The sequence below is a fragment of the Chelonia mydas genome, chromosome 2 (genome assembly GCF_015237465.2).
Source record: "Chelonia mydas isolate rCheMyd1 chromosome 2, rCheMyd1.pri.v2, whole genome shotgun sequence".
Classification (NCBI taxonomy): Eukaryota; Metazoa; Chordata; order Testudines; family Cheloniidae; genus Chelonia; species Chelonia mydas.
This window is the reverse complement of record NC_057850.1, coordinates 204,460,673-204,477,988: the sequence shown is the minus strand read 5'-3', so window position 1 is coordinate 204,477,988 and position 17,316 is coordinate 204,460,673. Positions and strand designations below refer to the sequence as shown.

The 17,316-nt window shown below is 41.2% G+C and overlaps 1 protein-coding gene across 10 annotated transcripts in view; it reads left to right on the top strand.

The window, feature by feature from the left end:
* Window positions 1-17,316, top strand: part of ABCB5 (ATP binding cassette subfamily B member 5) — a 77,928-nt gene that overhangs the window by 24,154 nt on the left and 36,458 nt on the right. For all 10 annotated transcript variants that reach the window (XM_007069522.4, XM_043541090.1, XM_043541093.1 and 7 more), the window contains 8 exons: window positions 1,420-1,474; window positions 2,996-3,187; window positions 6,707-6,878; window positions 10,473-10,597; window positions 10,688-10,865; window positions 12,409-12,522; window positions 14,543-14,653; window positions 15,270-15,395. In XM_007069522.4, the coding sequence (XP_007069584.2) occupies window positions 1,420-1,474; window positions 2,996-3,187; window positions 6,707-6,878; window positions 10,473-10,597; window positions 10,688-10,865; window positions 12,409-12,522; window positions 14,543-14,653; window positions 15,270-15,395 (1,073 nt within the window). The remainder of the gene's footprint in view (window positions 1-1,419; window positions 1,475-2,995; window positions 3,188-6,706; window positions 6,879-10,472; window positions 10,598-10,687; window positions 10,866-12,408; window positions 12,523-14,542; window positions 14,654-15,269; window positions 15,396-17,316) is intronic.

Genomic DNA, 17,316 nt, shown 5'->3' with positions numbered 1-17,316 from the left:
CTTTGCTACCGGGGAATCCAGACAATGCGGGGAAAAGCCATCCCCGGAGTAGATAGTGATCCATTGGTTTGTGCTTTGTAAACTTATTTAATTCTAATTATAAATAATAGCCTCTTATTTTTATGGTACTCAGAACCAGAAGGTCACCAGCAACATACAATAGCCTGAAAGGGAGTTTTCCCTTTCTTGTGCTCTCCTTTTTTAAAAAAAGATGCACATTTTTTCTGTTTGCTGTGTTATTTTAGAAATTCAGGTGGTGTTTACCCCCGTAGCCTGGAGAGACTCTATGATGCCTACAGAATTAGTGGGATTATTATATCGGGGGAAACCTGAGCAACTAAGGAGGGAGGAATTTTAATCCGATATAAACAAAAACACCTGTGTAACTCAAAGGTCTGAGAAACAGTTGGGAGAAGAAAAGGTCTCTCCCTAGGAGATTCAACATGGGTGCCTCTTCAATTGAGGGCAGCGAGACCTTCAGCCCTCTGGCTATCTAATGTATACTCCAGTAAGACAGAGAAGACAAGACTTGACATTTCTGATGTTTTAAAGGTGTTTTTGGAGCTTACGTTTTACCTTATAAACAACCACCATCTTAGCTTATGTAGGCAAAAGTGGATGTAAACTGGATAAATCTGGGCTAAAAAGTATTACCCTGCCTAAATGTTTTTAATGAATATGTTTGTGTGATTATTTTCAGCTATTCAGTGTTGCTTTTGAGCATGAGGGGGTGGGGGGATGCTGAAATCTACATGCAAGTGAAACACAGGCATATAATTTTAATGGTGATATGATAATGTGACAATTACTGAGTTTAACCTCTTTGCTGCTGATTAACACACCAGGCCTGTATGTCAGGCACAAAATAATTTAAATGGGCATAGCAGGTATGCTACAACTTTCAATTTCAGTGGAATGTTGTAATAAATGAAATGATACTGCATGTTGTCACAACACATACTAGTGTGGAGAAACAGAAAATAATTAACAACTTACATTGTTGTATGTGGTGGTGGTGTAGCCGTGTTGGCAGTGCTTAATTTTTGTGCCAGGTCTGAGCCCTGGCATCTCTAGACTTGGCACTTCATAATCTCAGCACCTCTGGATTTGCCACGTCAGTTATGAATGTAAAAAAAAAATTGCTTGAGCCCCAGCACCTCTTTCGTTACAAATTAAACACTATATCTTGATATCAAGATATTAGAGATGAGGTGGGTGAGGTAATATCTTGTCTCTCTCACCAAGCTTGTCCAATACAAGCTTTTGAATTTACCCAGAGCTCTTCTTCAGGCCTGCTCTGTGTAAGCTTGAAAGCTTGTCGGTCTTACCAATAGAAGCTGGTCCAATAAAAACATTACCTCACCCACCTTGTCTCTCGAAAAACTTACATAACTTTTAAACATCTTTTTTTTTTTTCAGCAAGTTCAGTGAACTGCAGTCAGTCACGAGTGCCTTTTGAAGAGCAAATGACAGAGTAAGTTCAAAGTAATTATTAACTTTGGGTTGACTAACAGCTGTTAAGGGTACAACAGATACAGACTCTAAGTAAACTGTCAGTGGAGATAGTTAGTTAATAGCATTAGATAGAAGTTGTTATTCATCACCTTTCCTATAGCTGGGAGAACCAGACTTATCTGCTGTATTGAATTATATCCCCATGACTACTTTCACTTCTGTCCCAACCATTTTAGCTCATGAATAAAATAAAATGGATGAACCTGATTCTCTGCTCACATATGTTTTTGTAAATCAGGGATAACTCCAGCTGCATTGATTGGAGTTACTCTGGTGTAAAGCTGATGGAAGTGACAGAATGGGAAGAAATAGCTGAGTGCCGTGGAGAGCAAATGATGGGATTTCAGGAGCTTCATGTAGAATTGTGAAGTAATGAATAGCCATTTAAACTCCTTAGCCTCTGAAGATGTAACATTTTTATTGGCCTTTTCCATAACGACGATGAAAAGGTTTTAATCTTCAGTGCAGAAGAAGAAAGGAATTCTGATCAAACAGTAATAGGCTCTTAGATTTACAATGTGTATTGTGCGGAATCAGCTGAGCAGTGAGAGGTCAGCAGAGGACAGAGTGGTGAGTCTGTTGAGGGTGAATCTACTGCTGCCCTTCCAGCTCCTGACTGGAGGGTGATATAGGGCAGCCAAGAGGGGAAAGCGCTGCTTAACTGGGGGGGGCGGGGAAGGAGGGGGAAGACCTGTAGGAACAGCAAAGGAAGCAGTTGTTCCTAGTGGTTTGGAGTGGATGTGGTGACTGAGCTGGGGTTTCCAGAGCTCGTTGTGACAGGTGGAGTCTGCCTCTGTATAAGAACCACAAATCTCACCTACGCGTGTAGATAACATCATTTTTATAGCATAAATAAACAAATTACATCAGACCTGACTCCCAGACATCAACTTCTCTCCAACAACAGAAACTGACCTGCTGCAAAGCCCTGAAATCAATCACCACGCAGCCAGGGGACAGCAATATTATCTGCATATCAGAGGCCTGATTCTGCTCACACTTGCACGGAGTTGAGTGGAGTTATACCACTGTGAAGGAATCAGGCCTCAGCTTTTGCTAGATAAATGTCTGTGGTTAACATGGCCACAGGAATTTGGGATTTTGCAGTGAAACCCTTAGACCATGTCTACACATATAGCGCTGCAGCTGTGCTGGTACAGTTTCGCCCCTGCAGTGTGTGTGGTGAAGATGCTCTATACCGACAAGAGAGCTCTCTCCCATCGGCATAATAAAAACACTCCTGAGACTGGCATAAGCTATGGATACAGCGCTGTGCACACTGGGACTTATGTCAGAGTAAGTATGTCGCTCGGGAGTGGAATATTCACACCTCTGAGTGACATAAGTTTTGGTGACATAGGTAATAGTGTAGACATAACCTTAGATGCAAAATTATATTACCTTTTTATTTATAACAATAACCAAGTTCCCTTTCTTCCAAGTTGCCACAACTTAAAATACTTTTTTTTTTTTTTTTAAGGTTCGCTTTATATTATGTCGGAATTGGAGTGACTGCCTTAGTGTTTGGCTACCTACAGATTTCGTTTTGGGTTTTGGCAGCAGCAAGGCAGACAAAGAAAATAAGAAAAACTTTCTTCCATGCAATTCTTGGACAGGAACTCAGCTGGTTCGATAGCAGTAATAGTGGAGAGCTTAACACACGTCTGACTGAGTAAGAGTCTTTGTATTTTGTTTGTTTGGGGCCCTGTACTGAAGCCCTCAAGTAGTCCCAGTGGGTAGAGATTGCAGAACCGTATCCGTAGTCAGTTTTTAAGCCTTCTGAGAGCATTTCTCTTTGTTCTTGTGCCTGAGCTGTATATATTTCCCCTGAATGTGAAATTCTGGATAGAGAAGAGCAAATGGTTTGGGTTTGTTTTTTGTTTTTTTGCTTCCGTGGTCAAAACAAAAAATCTGAGGAGAAAAATAATTTCACGTCAAAGAAAAAGTGATTTTTTTTTTGGTTGCCAAAATGAAGAAAAAAAAACATTTCTGGTCAAATGAAACATTTCGTTCAACCAGAAGCAAAACCTGAGTTTAACCAATCTAACTAAATTTCTAAACAAAACGGTATTTCAAAATGAAAAGTTGAAACATTTCGTTTGGAAAATGTCAGAATGAACCTTTTTGACTTTTTTTTTTTTTTTTTAATATTGTATTCACCTAAAAGTATTCACCAAATTCAACCTGAATTGCCAAATTGATTCATTCAACCAGAAAATATTCACCCAGCTCTAATCCTGGACAGTTAAGCCTTGTTTGCATTAAGAACATTTTGCGGGGCGCAACTATTTAGTAGTGACTAAACTGGGGCTGAGTGGGGACTAATAGGCTACACCTGTGTAAAATGGACCTTTATACAGGTATTTTGTGGGCTAATACTGCCATCAGTTTCACCACTGGGAATTAAGAGTAACTCTTGCCTTCACTTGAGTTACTCTGAATTTACACTAATGTAACTGAGGGAATGTCTGCAGTGCTGCTGTTACCCTTAGCGTGGTGCAGACCTTTGCTGCAGCGGCAGAAGGGGTTTTTCCATCACTATTTTTCATTCACCCCCTTGAGGCAGTTGCTAGGCTAATGAAAGATTTCTTCTGTCATCCTAGCAGTGCCTACACCAAGGCATAGACTGTCTTAACTATCTCTCCCAGGAGTGTGAAATTTTTCACAGCTCTGAGCAAGGTAGCTGGGTCAGCTGAAGTTTTTAGGTGTAGACCAGGCCTGAGATCTGAACTTGTCGACTACAGCTTTAACGACAAAGAGCCTAGGGTACTCTTTTCCCCCATATTACAGGAAATATGAGCAGACCCAACCTTAAGTCTTGTAAAGTGCACTCACAAACTGTGATAGGGTAATAAATAAATCAAATTATTAGATATCTGCCTGACCTCAGCCCTGATCCTGCAGACACTCATGTGCTTAACTCTATCTGAAGTTAATGGGATTACTCACATGCTTAAAATTAAGCATGTACGTAAGTGTTGTGGAGGATTACTTTGTACATTCCTTGCAAATAAACAAGATTGCATCAAAGGTAGTTGACTCCATTGTTCCAGTTAGGAGGATAAATTGAAAATCTGCAAGACCCCAAATTTTTGGCTAGCCACTTGGGCCAAAAGGGGTAACAGTAATAATAAATACTGTGCTACAAAATGTGTATATATAAAAATTAGGGCTGTCGATTTTAATCAGTTAACTCACGCAATTAACTCAAAAAATTAATTGCGGTTTTAATCGCACTGTTTAACAATAGAATACTGATTGAAATTTATTAAATATTTTGGACGTTCTACATTTTCAAATATGTTTATTTCAATTAAAATACAGAATACAAAATGTACAGTGCTCACTTTATATTTTTATTACAAATATTTGCACTGTAAAAATGATAAAAGAAATAGTATTTTTCAGTTCACCTCATACAAATACTGTCATGCAATCTCTTTATCATGAAAGTGTAACTTACAAATGTAGATTTTTTTTGTTACATTGTTTTGTTTTTGAGTGCAGTTATGTTAAACTTTGAAACCTTCAAGTCCTACTTCTTGTTCAGCCAATCACTCAGACAAACAAGTTTGTTTACATTTGCGGGAGATCATACTACCTGCTTCTTGTTTACAATGTCACCTGAAAGTGAGAACAGGCTTTCGCATGGCACTGTTGTAGCTGGCATGGCAAGATATGTACGTGCCAGATGTGCTAAAGATTCATATGTCCCTTCATGCTTCAGCCACCATTCCAGAGGACATGCGTCCATGCTGATAATGGAGTCTGCTCAATTATGATCCAAAGCAGTATGGACCGAAGCATGTTCATTTTCATCATCTGAGTCAGAAGGTTGATTTTCTTTTTTGGTGGTTTGGGTTCTGTAGTTTCCACATCAGAGTATTGCTCTTTTAAGATTTCTAAAGGCATGCTCCACACCTCATCCCTCAGATTTTGGAAGGCACTTCAGATTCTTAAACATTTGGGTCAAGTGCTGTAGTTATTTTTAGAAATCTCACATCAGTACCCTCTGTGTTTTGTCAAATCTGTAGTGAAAGTGTTCTTAAAATGAACAACATGTGCTGGGTCATCATCCGAGATTGCTATAACATGAAATATAGGCAGAAGGTGGATAAAACAGAGCAGGGGACGTACAATTCTTCCCCAAGGAGTTTGGTCATAAATTTAATTAACACATTTTTTTGACATGTCATCAGCATGGAAGCATGTACTCTGGATTGGTGACCAAGGCATGAAGGGACATATGAATGTTTAGCATATCTGGCACGGCAAATACCTTGTAATGCTGGCTACAAAAGTGCCATGCAAACGCCTGTTCTCACTTTCAGGTGATATTGTAAACAAGAATTGGGCAGAATTATCTCCTGCAAATGTAAACAGACTTGTTTGTCTGAGCAATTGGCTGAACAAGAAGTAGGACTGAGTGGACTTGTAGGCTCTAAAGTTTTACATTGTTTTGTTTTTGAATGAATTTATTTTTTGTACATAATTCTACATTCTAAGGTCAACTTTCATGACAAAGAGATTGCACTACAGTACTTGTATGAGGTGAATTGAAAAATACCATTTATTTTGTTTTCTTACAGTGCAAATATTTGTAATTGAGAATGTAAAGTGAGCACTGTACACTTTGTATTCTGTGTTGTAATTGAAATGAATAGATTTGAAAATGTAGAAAACATCCAAAAATATTTAAGTAAATGGTATTCTATTGTTTAACACAGGGATCGGCAACCTTTGGCATGTGGCCTGTCAGGGAAAGCTGCTGGTGGGCCAGGACGGTTTGTTTACCTGAAGCATCTCCAGGTTTGGCCAGTCGCAGTTCCCACTGGCAGCAGTTCATCGTTTCAGGCCAATGGGGGCTGCGGGAAGTGGCGTGGGCTGAGGGATGTGCTGGCTGCCGCTTCCCACAGCCCCCACTGGCCTAGAATGGCAAACTGCGGCCAGTGGGAGCTGCGATTGGCCGAACCTGCAGACACTGCAGGTAAACAAACCATCCCGGCCTGCCAGTGGCTTTCTCTGACGGGCCGCGTGCCAAAGGTTGCTGATCCCTGATTTAACAGCATGATTAATGTCAAATAATTTTTTAACCACTTGACGGCCCTAATAAAAATGAGAGAGAGAGATAGTTTAGAGTAATATCTATATTATCTTCAGCTGAAAAAATTGCTTTTTTTTCCCCCCTTAGAGACATTAATAAAATCAATGATGGCATTGGAGACAAAGTCGCTCAGCTATTTCAGAACATGTCAACATTCACAGTAGGCATAGTGATTGGCTTTGTGAAGGGATGGAAACTTACGCTTGTGATCCTGTCCACAAGCCCCCTCATAGTATTATCAGCAGCATTTTGTTCTAAGGTAGGCAAGATTTTAAAGATTTAATACGTAACAAATTTCTTGGGAAAAGGGAATTTCATGGAAACCGGTTTTGCTATATGCTTGCCAAAATTACAGTTACCATAAAGCTCAGATTTCCACTGGTGAAATCCTGTGACTTCATTCTTATGTGTGAATAAACGTACATTTTGATCTCTAAATTACCTAATTACACTTTAAGTGTTAACTTTCCTTTAGTAGGAGTAGGCTGCTCACAATTCCTAAAGGTGTGGTTCATGAAAAGAAAAGAAAAGAAAAATGCCTGATTAAAAAAAAAGTTTTTTCTTTTGCACAGATAGACAGGTACAATTTGAATTTAGGCCAATTCAAATCATTTTATCTTTAAAAATGGAGAAACTGTCTAATATTAATTAATATTGGAAAATCTCTTCATTTTAACAAGTAAATTATCGAGATAAACACTGTGTTGTCTTCATTAATAACAAAAAAGCTTCCATTAGGCTCATCAGAAGATGATAGGAAAGAGAACGATTCTCCTAGCAATGATTACTACTGATTACTACGTTTGGATTAGATACTTATTCTAACAACGATCTGACTTTCACTATATCTCAAAGGCAAATCTAGTAGGTTTTATTCATTTATTAGAGTGATAAAAGAAAACTCTGAGACAATAAGCAGCTAACACATGCTCAGGGCCATTTATTTACTCTAATACATGTCATACTTTGGATGGCTTTGAATCACATACAATATGGGTAACAATGTCAGATTTCAATGATTAACATAACTAGAGAAGTTTAACTTCTCAGACAAGAGATACAAACACAGGATAGCTATTGATCACATGTACAGAGCACATCATGTCTGACATGTAAATTTGTATAATGCTACAGCCGGTTTAATGTGCTTAAACCCAGTTAAATTTCAAAGTCAAAAAAATAAAAGTCTCAAATCCACCCAGTCGGGTCCTTATTGAAGGCAGTGCTGGAATCCAGATGCTTAAAGACACAACAAAATGGCTTGAGATGATGGAATTGTTAGCAGTAGGACAGAAATAAATAAAGATGGGTCTTAAGGCCACATGATTTAGTGCTGAGTCAACCACTCAGGCCTGATCCTGCATTAGGATATGAACCCATATCCTCTTTGAAGTGTGTAACCTATGGCAGGATGGATCCCTAAAACAAGCTCAGGTGCCCATTCCAATTTATTATTCTCACCTCTGTCTCATCTACAATATATACTTCGCTGCCTTGCCATGAGATAAAATACCCAGTTTGATACCCAATTTGCAAATATTATCCTGTCTCTGACCCCAAAATTCATCGAAAACTTTGAAAACTATAAGCAGCATAATTGTCTTGTGCCACTTTCCTTCCTGTTATTCCCAGACCTCTCGAGCTGTTAATTTTTGACATTTTTAGAATGTTCTAGATTATCAGTGTATGAACTGATACTCTGACTCCTAACAGCCAGGGGCGGCGACTTATATGGGCCCGTGGTGTCTGGACTTCAGCAATATTCAGGGCCCGGCTCCACCAATGTTTGGGGCTGGGTCTCTCTCCCGGCCCTACCTGCCACCCCGGCACACCTCTCCCGAGTGTCCCTCGGCCCCCACTTGCTTCCCCCAGTGAGGCTACAGTGAGGGGCAGCAGCAGGGGAGGAGGTAAACGTGTGATGGTAGCCCCCCTCCCCACCAGCACCCACCACAGGGAAGGCGAGGGGGCTTCCTGGACTGAGAGGGGCCCTAGGAGCACATGCAGTGACAGTGGTGCGGGGTGAGTGTGCTGCCGGGGGAGAATGGGGGGCCCCTCCCCCGGAGCTCGCTGCTGTCAGCTGGGAGAGGGCTGGGGGGAGTCCTCCTCTCTGGCCCCAGGCCCGGGGCAACCTGCTTGCACCCCAAACTCCTCATCCCCAGCCCTGCCCCACCCCAGAGCCCGCTCCCCCTGCACTCCAACCCTCTGCCATACCCCTGAGCCTCTCCCAAACCCCTCAGCCCCAGCCAGAACCCTCATCCCCCGACACCCTAACCCTCTGCCCCAGCCCTGAGCCCCCTTCTGCATCGTGAACTCCTCATCACCAGCCCCACCCCAGAGCCCTCACATTTTTAAATTATTTTTTAAAATATATATCGGCTTACAAAGCAGGTGTTGGGGGGCAGGACTTGGACCTGTTCTGGGGACCACCAAAAATTATACAAACCTGCCCGCCCTTGCTAACAGCTGAATGTAGTCACTTTTTGCTTAGCAGCTCTGAGACAATTTACATATAAACTTAATTCCCCAGAGATATTCTACCTTATTATCTCTCTTCCCCTTGACCAAACTGAGGGATTTAAGGATGTAGGCGACGGTGAGTAGGGCTGGCTGGAAAATAAGAATTCCATTCTGAAGTTTCAACATTTATTTTTGTTCTGCAACAGGACAAAACTGAGACCTTTCAGGGTTTTTTTTTAAAGTAGAGCATGAGAAACCTACCCCAGAACAGCCAATAGCCACGTGGTTAGGGTACTCATCTGTGATGTAGAAACTATAGGTTCAAGTCCCTGCCCTGATTCGGAGCAAGGATTTGAACATAAGTTTCCCACATCCCTGCTGAGTGCCTAACCACTGGCTATTCTGGGTGCTCTCTCATTTTCACCAGAAATCCCATTCTGGACCTGAGAAACATTCTGGGCAAAAGCTTGGTTGAAGCCAATACGTTTCCATAAAGGTTCCGCTTCAATGAATCTTTTCTGTTGAAAAATTTCTGAGCAGCTCCAGTAGTAAGATTGAATCTGGAGTAAAAAAAAAAAAATTTTTTTTTTAATATTTAGCCTGAAAAAGATATATTTAAGGGAATTAAATATATTTCTTAGTCTCAGTTTTCTTGTATTGTCAGTGATGGTAGTAGGTTTGCAGTAGCACCTAGAGGCCACAACAGTATCACGACACCACACTACTCGGTGTTGCGCGCGCACACATAACAAAAAGATAGTCCCTGTCCCAAAGACTTCACAATCTCGGTAACAGATTATTTGTAACAGGTTGTGGTCCTCCTAAACACATGACTTTATGATTTTAACATTGTCTTTTGATATCTTAAAATGTATAAATGAAGTTGAGAAGATTCAATAGCCCTCCCCCAAAAAAACCCCTCTGGGCCTAGCATTTTTCTCCTGGCCTCACTTGGCCCAGAGCAAGGTCTCCAGGTGTGGTGTTGGGAATCCCAATTAATGAACATCCCTGCACTCATCCTGTTTAGGAAGGTCTAGTAGACTGCTGGGACAGAGTTTATAAGATCTCAGATCTTTATGCTTCTAAGATCTATTCCACAACAAGTTCTGTACATATGGAATAGCATTTAAAATGCTTCCTACAGGTCCAATTCTGTAAACATTATTGAGATCGTGCATACTTACATCTGCATGGTAGTATTTTCAAGATTGGATACTTGCTCAGACACAGAATAATGCCCCAGGAAGCATTTCTAAAGATCATTGTGAATCTGGCAGTTCTGAGCTCAGAGAGATCTGCCACTTTGACCTGCTGAAGTAACATAATAAACATGAGGTATAGAGCTACTCTCGATTTGTCTGTGAAGTTCACTTCATTCTGCTCCCATTGACTGTAGATGATCATCACATTAACCAGTAAGGAGTTAACAGCCTATGCCAAAGCAGGTGCAGTAGCAGAAGAAGTCCTGTCATCAGTGCGAACTGTTGTAGCCTTTGGAGGACAAGAGAAGGAAATCAACAGGTCTGACTCTCTCAATAGTTAATGACTTTTTTAATTTATGACTTTGTCTGCAGCCACAATGACTAACATATGTGTCTGTCTTTTTAACAGATATACAAGTAAACTAGGAGAAGCGAAAAACCTTGGTATAAAAAAGGCTATTGCTTCTAAACTGTCTGTTGGTTTTTTGTATCTAATTATAAATGGATGCTACGGGCTTGGGTTTTGGTATGGAACTACCTTAATTCTTGATGAGAATACTGGCTATTCCATTGGGACTGTCCTAGCTGTAAGTGTCATATTTTAACATCAGTGTCTTTCTACTAACTAACTTCATTGTGAAGGTGATGCTGAGTCTATGATATGTTGGCTATAGGCAGGGACAAGAAATATCATATGTATGGAGAATCCACAACTGTTCAGGAGCTGGGTTCTTTCTTTAACTTCCTGCAGAGTTAGTTGTGTTCTGTAAAATATAAGTTAAAATTAAGTTCCTTGCCCTTTTGGTTGTGAAGTTGTGTTTGGATACCGGGATAATGGGCACTAATATAAGAATTTAGATAAGTAGAAGAGAATCTTCACAACATAACTGGTTTGCTGTTGTCTTTTTAATGTAACAACAAAGCAGATGTAAAATTTCCCCCCATTCTTCTCAGTGAAGTGTTCACTCTGAGGTCAAATAAAGATGACTTAAATCTACCTGGTTTTGCACTTCACAGTCATAGCTGTTTCAGCTAACATGCTTATCTAATAGAATGAGGCAAATAGTGATTTCTTTCATGGTATTAGTTTGAATTTATATAAAAATTTGTCTCTGCCATATTTGCATCTCTTCTGTGTTTGTTTTCAATGAACAGTCATGCAGTTTGCTTTACCAGCACAAATGTGCATAGAAGATGAATGTTAAATTAACTTTCCAGAAGCATTCACACTAGACACAAGGATTATAATAATTGCAGTCAGAGATCAGAAACAATACCATGCGACAATATGACCAGTCACAACCACATAGCAGTAAATGAAGTTAATTGAAAATGTAATCAGACAATTTAAAATAACTAACAAATCAGAGAAAATCATAATCTGTTTATGGATATTCCACAAACAGAAGAGGAGGTGAAATTTGCCTAATAGATTCTTCCTCACAAATTATGTGATCAACTATTAGGTAGGGTGGCTGTATATACTCCTCACATCTTGTGTTTCTATTCATTTGAAAGATATTCTATAGAATAAAGTTGAAAGTTTGACTATGTGGAGTTTTTAATTGTTTGGGAAATTGAAACTTTATTTTCTGATTGCCTTAAAACTCAGAGTAATAGTGAGGTTTATGGTGTAGTCAGCTAAAGATATGTTGGACTTTCGCAGTGTGGTTTGCGGGTTTTCTGAGTTTTCTGTAAAACATGATCTAGCAGAGGTAAAGGCCATTCACTTTCATAAACCAGTAAATATTTTTGAATGACCTTTTTGTATTTTTAACAATATTTGGTGTTAAAATATACTACAAAAGAGACAAGTAGAATAGAAAACAAAAATAGTCCTTTTCTTTCTGTCATGTAGAAATTCCATAGAATTTTGCCAAAAATCCTTCTCAGTTTCTATTGTTCAGACTATAAGGTATTGTGCTGGCATTCCAAGGTTTAATCTTAATGCTTTTGATACTTAGGAATATCTTGTGAATGACATACCAATGCTGGGGCTGATCCTGCGGTCTTTTCTGAGGCATAGCTCCAATGGTCATAAGTGGGAGTGTTGCCTAAATCAAGACTGTAGGACCAGCCTTTAATTATTGATTTGTTTTCAGCGTGGTTTTCATCTTCTTCTTTCTCTAGGTTTTCTTCTGCGTAACTTTTAGTAGTTATTGCCTGGGCACAGCAGCACCACATTTTGAAACTTTCTCTATTGCTAGAGGAGCTGCCTTTAAAGTTTTCAAGATAATTGATCAGGTATGGATCCTTCTACCCTGTCTTCATAAATGAGCTATTATCTTGTATGAGAGCGCTAACAATGCCAATAGAAATATAAGGTAGTAATACAAAAAAGCCATGGTAAATTCCATTGAAAAATAAAGGAGGAAAAAATTAGTGTTTGCCAAATGGAAAAAGACCAAACTGGCTTAGAAAGAAACACGATGTTCAAGCTCTTCAAAGGAAATTACAAATAATAGAATGCAGTTACCAAAGCAAAGTAACTATGGCAGCCAGCCTTAGGACTTTAGGTCGAATTTAGCAGCATTAAATCGATGTAAACCTGTACCCGTCCACACGATGAAGCCCTTTATTTCGACTTAAAGGGCTCTTAAAGTCGATTTCCTTACTCCACCCCGACAAGTGGCTTAGCACTTAAATCAGCCTTGCTGGGTCGAATTTGGGGTACTGTGGACACAATTCGAAGGTATTGGCCTCCGGGAGCTATCCCAGAGTGCTCCATTGTGACTGCTCTGGACAGCACTCTCAACTCAGATGCACGATTGTCTGTCGTTGCTCTGACGCAGGGAGGGGCGACTGACGACATGGCTTACAGCGTTGGCTTACAGGGAGTTAAAATCAACAAAGGGGGTGGCTTTACATCAAGGAGTATTTCAGGCAGGACTTCACGGAGGGTTCCAATAAGAAATGGTGCACCTAAGTTATTGTTCTTATTGGAACAAGCGGGTTGGTCTGGCCTCTGATTGATACATGGCTAGATTTACCTTGCTGCACCTTCTCTGTGAGTGACTGCAGTGTGACCTAGAGGAATGAGTCCCCTAGATGGGGGGCGGGGGCGGGGGTTGCAAATGAGTACAAAACAAATCTGGTTTATTTCTTGTTTTGATCCACTCCATCTATCTTTTACATCTTTGGCTGGCAGCAGACGGTGCCGAAGGACTGCATGCCATCCACATCTCATGGCTGCTCGGCAGAAGATGGTCCAATAGGACTGCTAGCCATCCTCATCTCTTGCCTGCCCGGCAGAAGATGGTACAAGAGGACTGCTAGCAATCCGTATCGCCTGCCTGCTCACCATAAGATGGTTCAATAGGACTGACTGCAGGACTAAAGAGAATGACCTGATCAAGTCACTCCAAATGTAGTCCCTGCGCCCATGTCTGCCCAGGCGCTCCTGATCGACCTCACAGAGGCGACCAGGAGCACCTCGGACATGACGATGACGGCTACCAGTCCTACTGTACCGTCTGCTGCCATAAGGCAATGGACTAGATGACCTTCTGGGGTCCCTTCCAGATGCCATAAGGTCTGGGGTCCCTTCTAGATGCCATAAGGTTGGGGGTTGGACTAGATGACCTTCTGGGGTCCCTTCCAACCCTGATATTCTATGATTCTATGATTGCTGCTGCTGTGTAGCAATGCAGTACCACGTCTGCCAGCACCCAGGAGACATATGGTGGCAGTGAGCTGAGCGGGCTCTATGCTTGCCGTGGTATGGCGTCTGCACGGGTAACCCAGGAAAAAAGGCGCAAAACGATTGTCTGCCCTTTCTTTCACAGAGGGAGGGAGGGAAGGGGGGCCTGACAACATGTACCCAGAACCACCCGCGACAATGTTTTGGCCCCATCAGGCATTGGGATCTCAACCCAGAATTCCAATGGGCAGCGGAGACTGCGGGAACTGTGGGATAGCTACCCACAGTGCAACACTCCGGAAGTCGACGCTTGCCTCGGTACTGTGGAAGCACTCCGCCGAGTTAATGCACTTAATGCACTTAGAGCATTTTCTGTGGGGACACACACACTCGAATATATAAAAACGATTTCTAAAAAACCGACTTCTATATATTCGACCTAATTTCGTAGTGTAGACATACCTTTGGATTGCAACTACCCAATGCTAAAACAGGTGTGGTGTGGAAGATGTTTTAAACGGTAGAATAAAAATATGAAATATTCAGGCTATAATGATATCTCCCTCCCTCAATTCTGCATTTGTAAATTTTTTGCTTGAATTTTAATTTTTTTCCACTCCCCAGAAACCCACTATAGATAGTTTTTCTTCAGATGGACACAAACTCGATCACATAAAGGGAACACTTGAATTTAATAATGTACAGTTCAGTTATCCTTCAAGACCAGATGTCCAGGTAGGAGAAACACCTATTCTGTGCTGTGTTGTAGTCACAGTGACTACAGCTTGAAATATGGCATATTACTTGTGTATTCCACTAAAAGAGTTGTCTGCTTTAGAGGATAGGATGGAAGCACAGCAGATTGGAGTCAGGAGGTTGACTTGAGTTCCATGTGTAGAGGAAACATAAAAGAAGGCATGGAGAAGAATGTAAAAAGGGGTAGTTAGCCAATATAACATTTGAGCTGAGTGAGGCAAGAAAGGTGTGGCCTCTAAAAAGGACAAGAGAGGAGAGATTGGACGGAGCAAAGTTATGCAGGGTCCTGAAGGTGAGCCTAGGGGCTTGAATGTGAAGCAGGAGGCCAATGGAAGGACTTCAAGAACGACTGAATGTGGTCAGAACCGTGACAGCAGATGACTGTTTGCTGCAGAACGCTGGGCAAATTAGAGTACGTGAGGTGTCAGGAAGAGCAGGTTCCAGGGGTTGAGGTATGAGACAAGATCAGAGCCAGAAGTTGCAATGGGAATGAGTGGGTTTTGAAAATGTAGCAGGGATAAATCTGGCAGGATTTAGTGACAGAATCTCATTAATTTGAAATTGTTCTACATTTTGTTTTTTTAACTACCGCAAGGTTTTGAAAGGTCTCACTCTGAAAATTGACTGTGGACAAACGGTGTCACTGGTTGGAAGCAGTGGATGTGGTAAGAGCACGATGGTCCAGCTGCTTCAGAGGTTTTATGATCCACAGGAAGGAGTGGTGAGTACAGCCATTTTAGAGCATAGTACTGTTTACATAGGTATTAAAATAGTAATATACAAAGAATTCTAGCTATACAAGTCCTCTAGTCAAAAGGAGACAGGTGGAGCACAAAGTTGGGGTTATTGCAACCAAGTGAAATACAAAAGATTTTGCAGCAATCAGCCGCTGTTCCTCCCGTCTGATGCTGGGAGATTTAACAAATGTCTAACTCTTACAAAGTGAACCTTACAACCCTCAGAGAGTGGATCACTTGGAAGTTATATAAATCATTGGCAAGCTTTTTAAATACTGTAGTGTGTTTTCTGTTCTGTTCTGAGCAGCCTCACCCTTTACATTAGGAATTTGTTGCAGATGCTGGGCTTGGATTTAGAACACCCAAACACACACTTAGCTGGTGTCCTGCATATTTGGTAGCCTACTTGCTTAACAGTGTTGTTTATAGGATTTCCTGTGGAGGGTAGATATTGTCTTGAATTGAAATAAATACAATGTTTAATTATTAAATATTATTTAGGAGGGACCATCTAAATACCGATCTGTCCTTTGCTGGCAGATCTTTGCCAATGAGTCTGGCCCCAGATCTCAGTTTGAATCACCTGCTACTACTATTCATATCTAACTCCAGTAGATCTAGCTATGCAAATCTACACTCCTCAGAGGGACCTGGGGGCTCATGGTATTCAATACAGTAAGTGATGAAAGGAGAGAAAGGCTATTGTTTTTTAAGCTTAACTACTTTAGAGGTGTTCACATGCTATGGTGATAGGGGCCATATATGTATCTAAATCGATTGAAGTAACATGACCACATAAGAAGGTGAGGCCACTGATTAGCCATACTTAAGTTACTCCACCCTTGCTGCTCACTCCACAACCTGACCTTCTTGTCCTGGCTCTGTGAATTGGGATACCACTTACACAAGCGAGTTTTGGAGAAGTGGGTCAGGGTCCTGATAGGACATTCTCTGGGCTTCGCCTTCGCGCAGCTCTATCCTCCAGGCCACTACGTAATGGTGATCCCCTTCATGTGTAAAATGGGAAAAAACAGCACTGTAACAAAATACAGCCAAGCACACTCCACCCAGGCTCCAGTGTCACACAGTCCTGTGAAAGTGCACGTACAAGACCGGTGTTCAGCTCAACGATTGCCTGATGCTTATATCTATGCTCTCCGATTTGCTATCCAGACAAAGAATTTTCATGGGCATTTCTGAGCACAGCTAAAGTTTAAAGTGCCAAACTTTGTGTTACCTCCTCCACCATATGGATTACCTGCATAGGACTGATCATCCCATTTAAGATACATGATGGTTGTTCTTTTTCCCTTCTATCCTCCTTGCACCATGCGTCATGCAGGCTTTAGGGTATATGTCAATAAACCGTGATACCATATGCTTGATAAGCAGAGATGGCCTCTGCTGGTTTCAAGTTTTCCTCTCCTGCAAAAATGAAAAATATCTCCAGCCAACTCTATGTAAGGGATGGTAGGATTCAGATTGAGGGCCCTTTCCTTTTTCCATTACTTTGGCCCTACTGCAGATGTGGTGCCCAGCAGAGGCAAATCTCCACTTAGTGTATGGAAACGTGAACATATATTTAACTAGGAGGGGGGTGAAGCACTGGAATAGGTTACCTAGGGAGGTGATGGAATCTCCATCCTTAGAGGTTTTTAAGGCCCGGCTTGACAAAGCCCTGGCTGGAATGATTTAGTTGGGGTTAGTCCTGCTTTGAGCCGGTTGTTGGACTAGATGACCTCCTGAGGTCTCTTCCAACCCTAATCTTCTATGATTCTATGATCTGGCCAAGGACTATTTCTTCACTGAAACAAAAATAAATCCTCATTTTTCTCATGAATCCTAAATCTACCCTGCCAAACTGAATGGGAACATTTTGTCCTAAACGTTTGTAGGTTTAGAAAT